At 53.8% G+C, this 10,830-nt stretch overlaps 1 protein-coding gene across 1 annotated transcript in view; it reads left to right on the top strand.

Annotated features, from left to right (window-relative positions):
• Nucleotides 1-1,116: 1,116 nt before the first annotated feature.
• SULT2B1 (sulfotransferase family 2B member 1) overlaps nucleotides 1,117-10,830 on the top strand; it is a 39,411-nt gene continuing 29,697 nt past the window's right edge. The window contains exon 1 of the mRNA XM_046684030.1: nucleotides 1,117-1,279. Coding sequence (XP_046539986.1) covers nucleotides 1,209-1,279 — 71 coding nt within the window. The 5' untranslated portion in view covers nucleotides 1,117-1,208. The remainder of the gene's footprint in view (nucleotides 1,280-10,830) is intronic.

Below are 10,830 nucleotides of genomic sequence, written 5' to 3'. Positions count from 1 at the left end.
CCAAGCCCTTGAGAGAGGTCTCGCCCAGTCCTCCCAACAGCCCAATGACATGGGTACCAATTACAGGTGGGGAAATCGAGGCACAGAGGGCCAGTGGGACTAGTTCCAGGCCGCACAGCTGGGAGGTGCTGGAGCTGCGATTCAGACCAGGAGCCGTGACCTTCACATGCCCAGCCATGCCCGGCAGTTGTCTGTTGCGTCTCTGAGTCTCTCTGCGTCCCCCACTATCTCTGACCTGCCATGTTTCTCTCCTTCCCTTGGTCTCTCGCTGTCTCTGTCTCTCTCTCTGTGTCTCTCTCTCTCTTTTGTTCTCTCTGTGTCTCTTGCCATCTCTCATGGTCTCTGATCCTCTCTAAGTGTCTCTGTCTCTCTATTTCTCTCTATCTCTGTCCCTCTGTGTATCTCTGTCTCTCTGTGTCTCTCACTGTCTCTGTCTCTCTGTGTGTCTCTGTCTCCTCTTTGGTCTCTCTGTCTCATCTGTCTCCTCATTTTGGTCTCTCTCAATCTCTCTGTCTCTCCCCTGGTGTCTCTGTGTCTCTCACTATCTCTGTCTCGCTTGGTCTCTCTGCGTCCTCACTGTCTCCGACCCTCGGAGTGTCTCTGTTCTCTCTCAGTCCGTCTCCCCGGTCTGTGCTGCTGTGGCCTGGTGCATCCCTGTCTGTCCCTCGGTTTCCACCTCTTGCGTCCCTTACAGTGTCGCCCAGCAGGGCGGTTTCTGTCCTGTTGCTCCCAGCCATGTCCCGGCACTTAGAACAGCGGCTGGCAGACAGGAGGCGCTCAGTATTTCTTGAATGAATGAATGAATGGACGAAGGAATGAATGAACAAAGGACTGAATGGACCCTCTGAGATGGGATTAGCTCCTCTGTCTGACGAGCAGACTCAGGCCCCACATGCCCAGAGCCGCCAGCCGGGACGGTTGGGGTGCCAGATGGGCGCTGACCCCCTGGACTCTGCCCCGGCCACTCTCAAGACGCCCAGGACGTGCTTGCCCTCCTCCCCGCCCTCGGAGAAGGGTGGCTCCCTGCCGGCCTCTCCCCAAGTGGAGGCGTGGGTAGCAGCTGGGAAAACCGGCTGGGTGCAGCCCCTCCCCTTGGGCGGAGAGGTAGGCACCTGGCAGCCGGGTGGCAGACGCCGCTGCTGCGCATACCCGGCTCCAGGGCCACCTGCTCCCTGCACGTCCTCCCCTCCCAGCCCTGCCCGCCTGCCATGGACGGGCCCGCCGAGCCCCGGACCCGGGCCCTGTGGGACACCTATGAGAACAATATCTCGGAAATCAGGTGAGGTCCAGACCCCAGGGCGGGCCGGGAGACCCCCCCCCAGAGGAGCTGGCCTGGGGGAAGGGCCAGGGACTTCTGCAAAGCGGCCCCCGCCCCCCCGGCCTCCTGCAGCCTCAGACCCGGCCGGGACTCGGCAGGCTGGGCTGGGCCGGGCCGGCTCGTCCACCCTGGGGTGCAGGTCCCTCTTGGAAGGGAGTGGAGGTCCCGGGTTGTGCTGAGTCATCAGCTGGGATGCCCAAGGTGGCCCTGTCCCCTTCAGGGCCTCAGTTTCTTTGTCTGTCTAAGGGATCCGTTCCAGCTCTTTGTCTCCTGATACACAACTGGATGGGAGCAGGGGCTCGCGTGCCATAGTTGCTCAGGAAACATGAGAGCCTGTGTCCCCCTTTCCTCCTGGGCGTCCCCCAAAAAGGCCTCAAATGGAAGTGCTTTCCCTCATGGGGGCTTAGAATCGGCCGCCTCCTCTGTTTGGGGCAGGACGGGAGAGCAGAGGTGGGTGGGCTTCAGGACTCGGCTGAGTCCCAGAGTCAGAGGCTGTATCCCCTGCGGGTTGCGGGCCGGGAGGATGGGCCCGGCCTCCACGGCCTTCATCAGAGAGGTTAGGACAGAATGCTCCTCACCTCTTAAGCGTGACTCCTTTGTTCCTGGAGATGAGTGAGACACGATTAGAGTACCTGCTTTGCAGATGGTGAAACTGAGGCTGAGAGGGAAAGTGACGTGACCATGATCACGCAGCCAGAGGCAAATCTGAATCCAGTCTGTCTGACCCCGGAGTCTGTGGTTTCTTCTCTCCCTCTGTATCCTCGGTGTTACCCCCTCCCTCTCCATGCCTCCATTTTTCCGATGAGCAAGTGGAGGCTCAGAGAGGGCAGGTAGCCGGCCCAGGATCACACAGCGAGCTGCTGAGATGATCTCCAGCCCCCGATATCTTACACTCCTCCAGGCTAGTCTCTCCTGCCTGCTTTCTAACCCCCTCCAGATACCCCAGGCTGCACTGTCTCGGGCCCGCCGTTCCCCTCGCTCCTTCAGGAGCCAAGGCATGGAGAGGCACCCGGGACCCCAGAGACTGGAGCAGTTGGATTCTGATTGCTGTGTGATGCAGACAAGCTTCCCAGTGATTCTGGGCTTCTTGGGGTGACAGAGGCCGCAGGCTGGTCCCAGCCCTGCTTGAGGAAGGCCCCAGGACTCTCCGCTCAGCATTCTCCTCTCCGGGGGCCCTCTGGCTTCTGCCCTTTCTCTCTCCGGAGATAATCCGGGTGCCCTCCCGCGCTCCCTCTCCAGGCAGGATTTACCCCCCGCCCGGCCGCAAAGTCCCCAGCCCTTGCTCAGTGCATGACTTTGATCCGGTCATTTGCCCTCTCCCAGCCTCGGTTTCCCCATCTGAAAAAGGAGGGTGAATAACCCTCATCTGTTAGACCCCTCTAGAGCTGAATGTCTGCAGCCCCCTGGATGGTGCCCTTAGGACCCCAAATTTTCATTTCCATGAGCTTCTGGAATCCCCTGGACCCGGAAGGATGCCACTTATGAGGGCCCTTAATGTCCCTTCTGGGGCCCCCTCCCACGCCCCTCAGACATACACGTCCCCACCATCGTGTGGGAACTCAGTGGCTCCCCCAGAATCGTCCCTCCTACTGGGTCGCCGTCTCAGGGATGGCCCCATCGGTCACCAGGCTAGACCCCCAGGCCTCGTCCTTCCTCCCCCTCCCTGCCCTCCTGTCCTCTGTCTCTCTCCATTCCCATGGCCTCTGGAGCCTCACCCCAGCCTCCCTGCCTCCAGGCCTTCCGTTTGCCTCCCCCTCAAAGTCCCCAACGCCCTCCGGGCCCTGACGCTCTGGCCTCCCCAGGCCAGTCTCCTCCCTTGCCTGCATTCCGCCTCCCTCAGGACTCCAGATTCTGTGGCCGTGCCTCACGGTTCCCCGTCACCGTTCCCTCTGTAAGGATTCCCAGAGAAACCTTCTCTAATCTCCAAATCTGGCCCTGACCGTCCTCAGCTCAAGTCCCTTCTTTGGCTCCCCAGCACCCACAGCAATGGTTCCCAAACCCTTTCTAAGGCACATATTCCTTTGCCCAAGTAAAACCTCACTCCCAAGCAGAAACACACGAGAGCGATGGAGACGCAGCTGCTCTGGTGTGAAATGAGGTAGTGGGGTGGGGGCCCCGCTGGCCCTGCTCCCACGGCCCCGCCGGCCTGGATCCCGCACCTGGGGGCCTTTGCATCTGAAATTCCTTTTGCCCTGGGAGGACCTCTCTCCTTCGTCCGGCAAACCCCTGCTCACACCATTTAAGATTCCCGGCCACAGCGTCATGCCTCTGGCTCCAACCCATCCCATCGGGGCTGGCCTGGTGGCACATGGTGGCACCACCATGCTGAGGAGCTAGGGGACAGAGTAGGGACCACCTCCGCCGGCCTCGCTCGGGGGGCTAGGAAGTGTGTGAGAATGATGCCAGCAAATGAATGGAGGTGCAATTGGGCAATTTCTGAGCCGGTGCCTGGGAGATGAGTCAGGGCTGGAGGACAGGTGGGGAGGGGCAGGGCACGAGGGGAGAGGGGATGCGGGGACACCAGGACCGCGGCTGTTGGAAGGAAATGAGAGGCAGTGTGGATCTGCGGGGACCCGAGGAAAACCCCCATGGGGGCCTTGACTCCACAACAGTGACAGGAAGGACTCAGTGTCAAGGGAACGAAGCAATTCCCAGGATGCTCTCTGCAGCTGGGTCCACTTTTTGAAGGCCCTGCCACCCCCCGAAACAAGAATAGCTAAGGAATCTATTGTTTCTGGAACACAGGAATATGTGCTAGAACTGTCTTAAAAAAAAAAAAAAACAAGCCGCTGACGAGGATTTAATTCATGAGAGCCATTGGGGGGAGGAGGCCTCAGCCAGGCACGTTGCTTCGAACGTTTTAGTTCGTGGGGTTTGTTGTAAATTATGCTTTATAAATTTTATGTGTGTTGCACGTAGGCTTGTGTGTGTCTGATGTACTCAAAAGGGACAATAAGGGCAAAATAAAAATTTTAAGAGGAAGGAGTCAGAGGCAGGAGGTGGGTCGGACACGGACAGTCATGCCCAGTTTACAGGCACCAGAGCCAATGGGGAGACAAGCCCAGGGGACACCATTCCCCACAGCATTTTTTCAAGTGCTCCCGGGGCTGAGTGCTTTCCTCGTATTGATCCATTTAATCCTCGCCACTGTCTGAAATGAGCCCGCGTGAATGATTAACTAGTATCGTCTTGTTTATGACTGAGGCAACAGAGGCCCAGAGAGGGTGAGTGACTTGCCCAAGGCCACACAGCTGCCAAGTGGGCGTAGTCGGGAATTGAACCAGGACGCCTGGCCCGACTCTATCCCGCCCTGGACGGACGGGATGGGCAGGCGTGAGAGGAATTTGGGGATGAGCAAGTTGAAGGAGGAGCAGGATTAGGGAGGCGGCCCCTGCCCACACGGGAGGCTTACTTAGTAGGTACTCCACGCTCTGATGCATTTCCTGGGCTATCCCGCAGGCTGGGCTGTACCTTGACTAGCCCCTTCCAGAGCAGGTCAAGGCCAGAAGGAGCCAGGCCGGCATTTGGACCTGCGATCACTGTTCCTCCCCTCCCTCTGATCTTGGAATCCCCCCAGCAAGGCCCTCGCTGATCTCTTTATGGCTGAGGTCACTGGCCCCAGTTTTACAACCCGGCCCCTCCTTATCTCGAGGAGAGCCGAGCCACGACTTTTATGGCTCCAGAGGTACTTTCTCCAAGGGGAAGGGGACCAATAATCAAAAGGTTAAAGCAATAAACAAATAATTAGATATTGGGCCTCATGATGTGGGTGGAATTTGGGCAGGCGGAGAGAAGATAAGGCACCGTGGTGAGAATTGGGGCCGGCCCAGAGGCGTGGTGGTTAAGTTCACGTGCTCCACTTCTGAGACCTGAGTTCGCAGGTTCAGATCCCAGGCACGGACCTGCACACCGCTCATCAAGCCATGCGGTGGTGGCGTCCCACATACAAAATAGAGGAAGATGGGCACAGATGTTAGCTCAGGGCCAATCTTCCTCGCCAAAAAAAAAAAAGAAGAAGAAGAAGAAGAAGAAAGAGAGAGAACTAGAATAAGATGCTCACAGCCCTCCTTCTCCTCTCCCCACCACTGCCTGTGAGGGACCCAGGCTCAGACTCAGTTTCCTTCCTCACTTTGTCTCTAGCGGGCGGGGAGGTGGGATGTGTGCCTGCTGGCCCTGTGTAGAGACCAGGACATGGGAACATCCAGGACCCACTTGGAAAGAACTGAGGGGCCCAGTTTGCCCAAAGGAGGTTCTGCAGGAGAGAGAGTGGGACCACTGGACCATCCGTGGCATCGAATGCCCAGGCTGGGAGGGAGAGTCTGGTCTTGCTGGGAGGGCTGGGTCAGAGGCCCCAAGAGAGCTGTGACCGGCTACTCACAGGGGTGTCTGGCTCAGGCCGGGACCTGGACAGGGGCTCTGAGGACCCTGCCCCTGCAGGCAGGAATGCCTGAGTCACCCAGCTGCCAGAAGGCCACCCTGAGTTCAAATCCCATAGACACTGCCACTAGCCAGGACCCGCCGGCCAGCCGGGGTCGGCCTCGCTGGGCATCCATGAAATGGGCGTGTGGGTGAGGCCTGGGAGGGCCGGACCCGCCACTGTCTGCTGACTCAGGGTTTGTGCAGTTTCTTTCCTCCTTCTCTAATTCCCGGGGCCCCTCCTGAGCCAGGCGGTCATGTGCAGGGCAGGGTGGGGACAGGATGAAGAGTGACAATAATTGCCACCTTCCTGGGCGTTGGCCACGCACCAGGCCCGGTCTGTGGGCTTTCTGTGGACGAGCTCCTGGTCTCCGTCACAGCCCGGTGAGGCAGCCCATTTTGCAGATGGGGAAACTGAGGCCCAGAGAAGAATCATCCATCTGGGAATCACTCTGGAGAGCCCACTCTTTACCCTCATGCTAGAGACAGGGGTCAGACAAGGGCCTCGAGCTGCAGGAAAAGGCTGCCCCTCTGTGGCCATAACCTTCCTCTGGGGGTTGTCACCCTAGGTGGGATCAATGAGTCTGTGGTCCGAGCCCTCCAGAGCAAAGCCATCCCCTACACACACAGTGCGAGCCCCCTAGGTAGACATTTTCCAGCAGCCGCATTAAACAAATAAAAACTGTAAGAGAAACAGGTCAAATTCATTTTAATTCTATATTTTATTTCACCTGATATACCTGAAATATTATCATTTCAACATGTAATTGGTAGAAAAAAATATTAATATTTTATATTCTCCTTTTCCTATAAGCCTCTGAAATCGATTGTGAATTTTCTCAGATCAGACGCTAACCTTCCATCAGAAACACTGGATCTCGGGACCAGCCCAGCGGTGTAGTGGTTAAATTCGTAGGCTCAGCTTTGGTGGCCTGGGGTTCACAGGTTCGGATTCCAGGCACAGACCTACACACCGCTCATCAAGTCACACTGTGACGGTGTCCCACATACAAATTGGAGGAGGATGGGCACAGATGTTAGCTCAGGGCCAATCTTCCTCACCAAAAAAAAAAAAAAAGACTGGATCTGCATTCAGATCTCATCACTGTTACAGCTGAAAAAGTCTATTCCCAGGTCTGCGTTGTTCCAAAACTGCCTAAAAAGTTTTCCAATGATTGAATTGAGTGTCAGCGTTTCAGTGGAAATCAATAATAATTAAACACAACCAGAAGTTGAGTTCCCCAGTCACACCGGCCACATTTCAAGGGCTCAGGAGGCACCTGTGGCCAGAGGCCGCCATATTGGATGGCACAGAAAGGACCATTTCCAGCATCGTGGAAAGTTCTGTTGGACCACACGGCTCCAGGCTGTGAGTGACCCCAGGGTGGGGGAGGCACATAGTAGGAGCTTAATAAATGTAGGTTAGAAGGGAGAGAGAGGAAGCATGAGAGAGAAAGGAAAGAAAGAGAGAATTCGAGAAGAGCCTTCAGGCTAAGGCACAGCAAGTGCAGAGATCCGATGGTGTGGTGGAGCATGGAGTGTGTGAGGGACAAGCAGAACTTGGCAGTGGCAACAGAACAACACTGGTTGTGCTGGCTTGGGGACCCAGGGGAGGTGGGGGCAGGATAGGCCCATGGGGGCCACAATGCGTCTGTCGGGCTTTGACGGCAGAGCTGGGACGCAGTACAAAGAACCCTGAGAATTTGAAGAGAGTGATTAATTTCTTTAGCTAGATTTTTCTCATTTATTATTTTCATCCTAAAAGTAATCCATCCAAGTGATACAGGTCAACTGCTTTTTTACAAAAATCGTTTAAAAGTTTGTACAGATTTTAAATGTGCATGAATTGCTGAGGGAAAAAGAAAAGAATGGGGAGGGGGAATTTACCCTATCAGACCTTAAGTTCTGCTATAAAGTTACAATAAGCCAAACAGTATGACCCCACCCTATGCCCCAGCAATTCTGAGGCTACTTCTTTGCCCAAGAGAAATGAGAACGTAGGTTCCCCACATAGACAAGGACAGTCTGGGTGCCTTTATGCATAAGAACCCGGCCTGGAAACAGCCATGAACAGAGGAAATGGATATGCGCTGAGATTTATTCATACAGGGGAATCCTCCTCGGCCGTAAACACACTCTAACATACACACAAACACGGATGAATGTCGAGAACGTCGTGCTGAGCAAACGAAGCCAGATGCCGAACTCTAAGCTGAGAGTTCTAGAATGCCCCAGGACCAGTCGACTCCATTTGTGATGGAAAAACTCAGAACAGTGGTCCCTCTGGGGTAGCGGTGGGGCGGGTTGGAAAGAGGCACGAGAAACTTTCTGGGGTAATGGGCTGTTCTGCATGGCGGGAAGGGTTTGGATGGCATCGGGGTGTGAGGCATTCGTCAAAATTCGCTTCAGATTAGCATGTTTCCTCGCGGCAAGTGGGCTAGCTTGCCGCTGGTTTAAAAAGAATGCAATGGGTGCACATTGATCTGAAAAGATTGCCATGATATGGTAACAGAAAAACAAGCACGGTGCGGGGTGAGGTGTAAGATGTGATGTCCACATTGTTCAGAAGAGGAGGAAGAGGAAGGCAGGCACTGTGAATACGCTTCCACGCGCTTCTGTAAGCGCAGCTGGTTACGCACCAAACCAGTTTTGTTTCGATCCCCAAGGCTGGCATGGCAGTGTCGGGGGAGACCCCTGACATTAAAAAACCCAGATGATAATAAATATATATAACTTATCAATAAGCCTAGATAATCAATAGATATAGGGATATGATTCAAGACTTTATTTTCCTAATTAGATTTTCTAAAAAGAAAGAAAACTACACATGTGCCGTATTGAGGCAGTCTAGCGACGTAACAGGCATCCCCCCACTTCTGGAGCTTAACATAGTCGACGTTCACTGCAGGCTCACATCCCAGCCCCATGTGGGCTCTCTTGGCCACGTCCTTTGGGGCTTAGGCTCTGCCATCTGCACCTGTGGCTCCAGGTCCCCCAAGGACCTTGGCTGGTCCTACCAGCCAAGGGGGTGGCGGGTGAGCACGTGGCAGTCACTGCCACTATGTTCGCAATTCAAAATTCAAGACGTACAGACAGGCACGAAGTGGAAAATTCTAGTTCCCACAACCACCTCAGACTCACCCCTGGAGGTAACCACTTTTAATGCTTGCCTGCCAGAAAATTTCTCTCTCTCTTTTTTTTTTTTTTTTGAGGAAGATTAGCCCTGAGCTAACATCTGCCACCAATCCTCCTCTTTTTGCTGAGGAAGACTGGCCCTGAGCTAACATCCGTGCCCATCTTCCTCCACTTTATATGTGGGACACCTGCCACAGCATGGCTTGCCAAATGGTGCCATGTCCGCACCCGGGATCCAAACCGACGAACCCTGGGCCCCCGAAGTGGAACGTACACACTTAACCGATGCGCCACTAGCCCGGCCCCCAGAAAATTTCTCTTTATGGGTGTATCTTGTCTTCCCTTATTTATTTTTTAAGCATAATTAAGATACTGCTTGGTATGTGGCTCCGCCCTTTTCACTCTTTGTAGTATTTCGGACGTCTTGCCAAATAAATTCCACCTCCTTACCCCTCCAACCTTTTATTCCGAACATTTCAAAATATAAGATTTTTAAGTTGCGTCAACTTAAAAAACAAATTCGCCTGGTATTTTATCCTAAAAATGAGTTTATTCGGGAATAGCCAAAAGAATTAGAACTAGGGATGTGCATGCTACTGTGAACCAGAGGCAAATCCAGAGAACACAGGAGGGGGAGCTGCTTTTATAGAGAAAAAGGGGGAGGGGGAGGGGCTGCTCTAAAGGAAAGCCCATTGCAGGAAAGTAACAGTTCAGGGTGGCAACGGCTTCTCATTGGCTGAGCTGTAGCCTTTCTCATTGGCTGAGCTGTGGTGTTTCTCATTGGCTGAGCTGCGGCATTTCTCATTGGCTGGGCTGCAGCGTTTCTCATTGGCTGAGCTGTGGTGTTTCTCATTGGCTGAGCTGCGGCATTTCTCATTGGCTGGGCTGCAGCGTTTCTCATTGGCTGAGCTGTGGCGTTTCTCATTGGCTGAGCTGTGGCGTTTCTCATTGGCTGAGCTGTGGCATTTCTCATTGGCTGAGCTGTGGCATTTCTCATTGGCTGGCCTGCAGTGTTTCTCATTGGCTGAGCTGTTACCAGGTGGGAAGAGAAATCTTCCTTCAGTAGTAAAGTGGTTTTATTTCCTGTGAAGATGCAGCTTCCATCTCTTCCCCTTTGGTGTAACTGACTATGTGTGATAGGGCTGAGAGCTCCCCCTGCAGGCCTTCCTGACTCCAATATGGTTAAGGTTTCTTTTATTAATTTCCACACTGTCCCCTTCTGATCAAGATCTTTCTCCAAAAGCAATGCTGATCCAGCAGGCATGTTCTCTGGTCTTGTCCCTTGGCGCCAGGAAGGACCTTTCCTGGTTGTCGTGTCCCATGTTGGAGTGAAGGTGCTTAGTGGTTGGAAACCATTTAGGCCACATTTGGGTAATGAGGAAGGTTAGGAGGGAGAAGGTTAGGAAGCATTTCTTATTCCAAGTCCATAGCTGTCTGAGGTCATAAGCATCAGAAATCATTTCAAATTGTTGAGCTAACATCACTTTCCTGGGCACGTCATTTTTACAGAGGTTCAACAGGAATAGGTACAGAACTTCACAGCAAGTATACAGAGTAAGATTAAGAGCAATACTCTGGGGCCAGCCTCATGACCTAGTGGTTAAGTTCGGTGCGCTCCACTTCAGTGGCCCAGATTCACAGGTTCGGTTCCTGAGTACAGACCTACACCACTCATCAGCCATGCTACAGCAGAGACCCACAGACAAAATGGAGGAAGATTGGCACAGATGTTAGCTCAGCAAAAAAAAAAAAAAAAAAAAAAAAGAGAGAGAGATCAATACTCAAAGCCCAGTTGCCAGATGGTTCTAAACCAGGAGCCCATACCTGAAGGTAACCAGTTGAACAAATCAAAAGACAGTGGATTATTAGGTGAAGTTTGCTGTGGCCAATGTGCTTGCTCTCTAATCTTAGGTGACCGGGTTTCTGCTTCCCCAGAGGCATTTATCCACGTGCAACAGGAG

The sequence above is a fragment of the Equus quagga genome, chromosome 13, assembly GCF_021613505.1.
Source record: "Equus quagga isolate Etosha38 chromosome 13, UCLA_HA_Equagga_1.0, whole genome shotgun sequence".
Taxonomy (NCBI): Eukaryota; Metazoa; Chordata; class Mammalia; order Perissodactyla; family Equidae; genus Equus; species Equus quagga.
The sequence above is the reverse complement of the archived record's forward strand: the minus strand, read 5'-3'. Positions and strand labels throughout refer to the sequence as shown.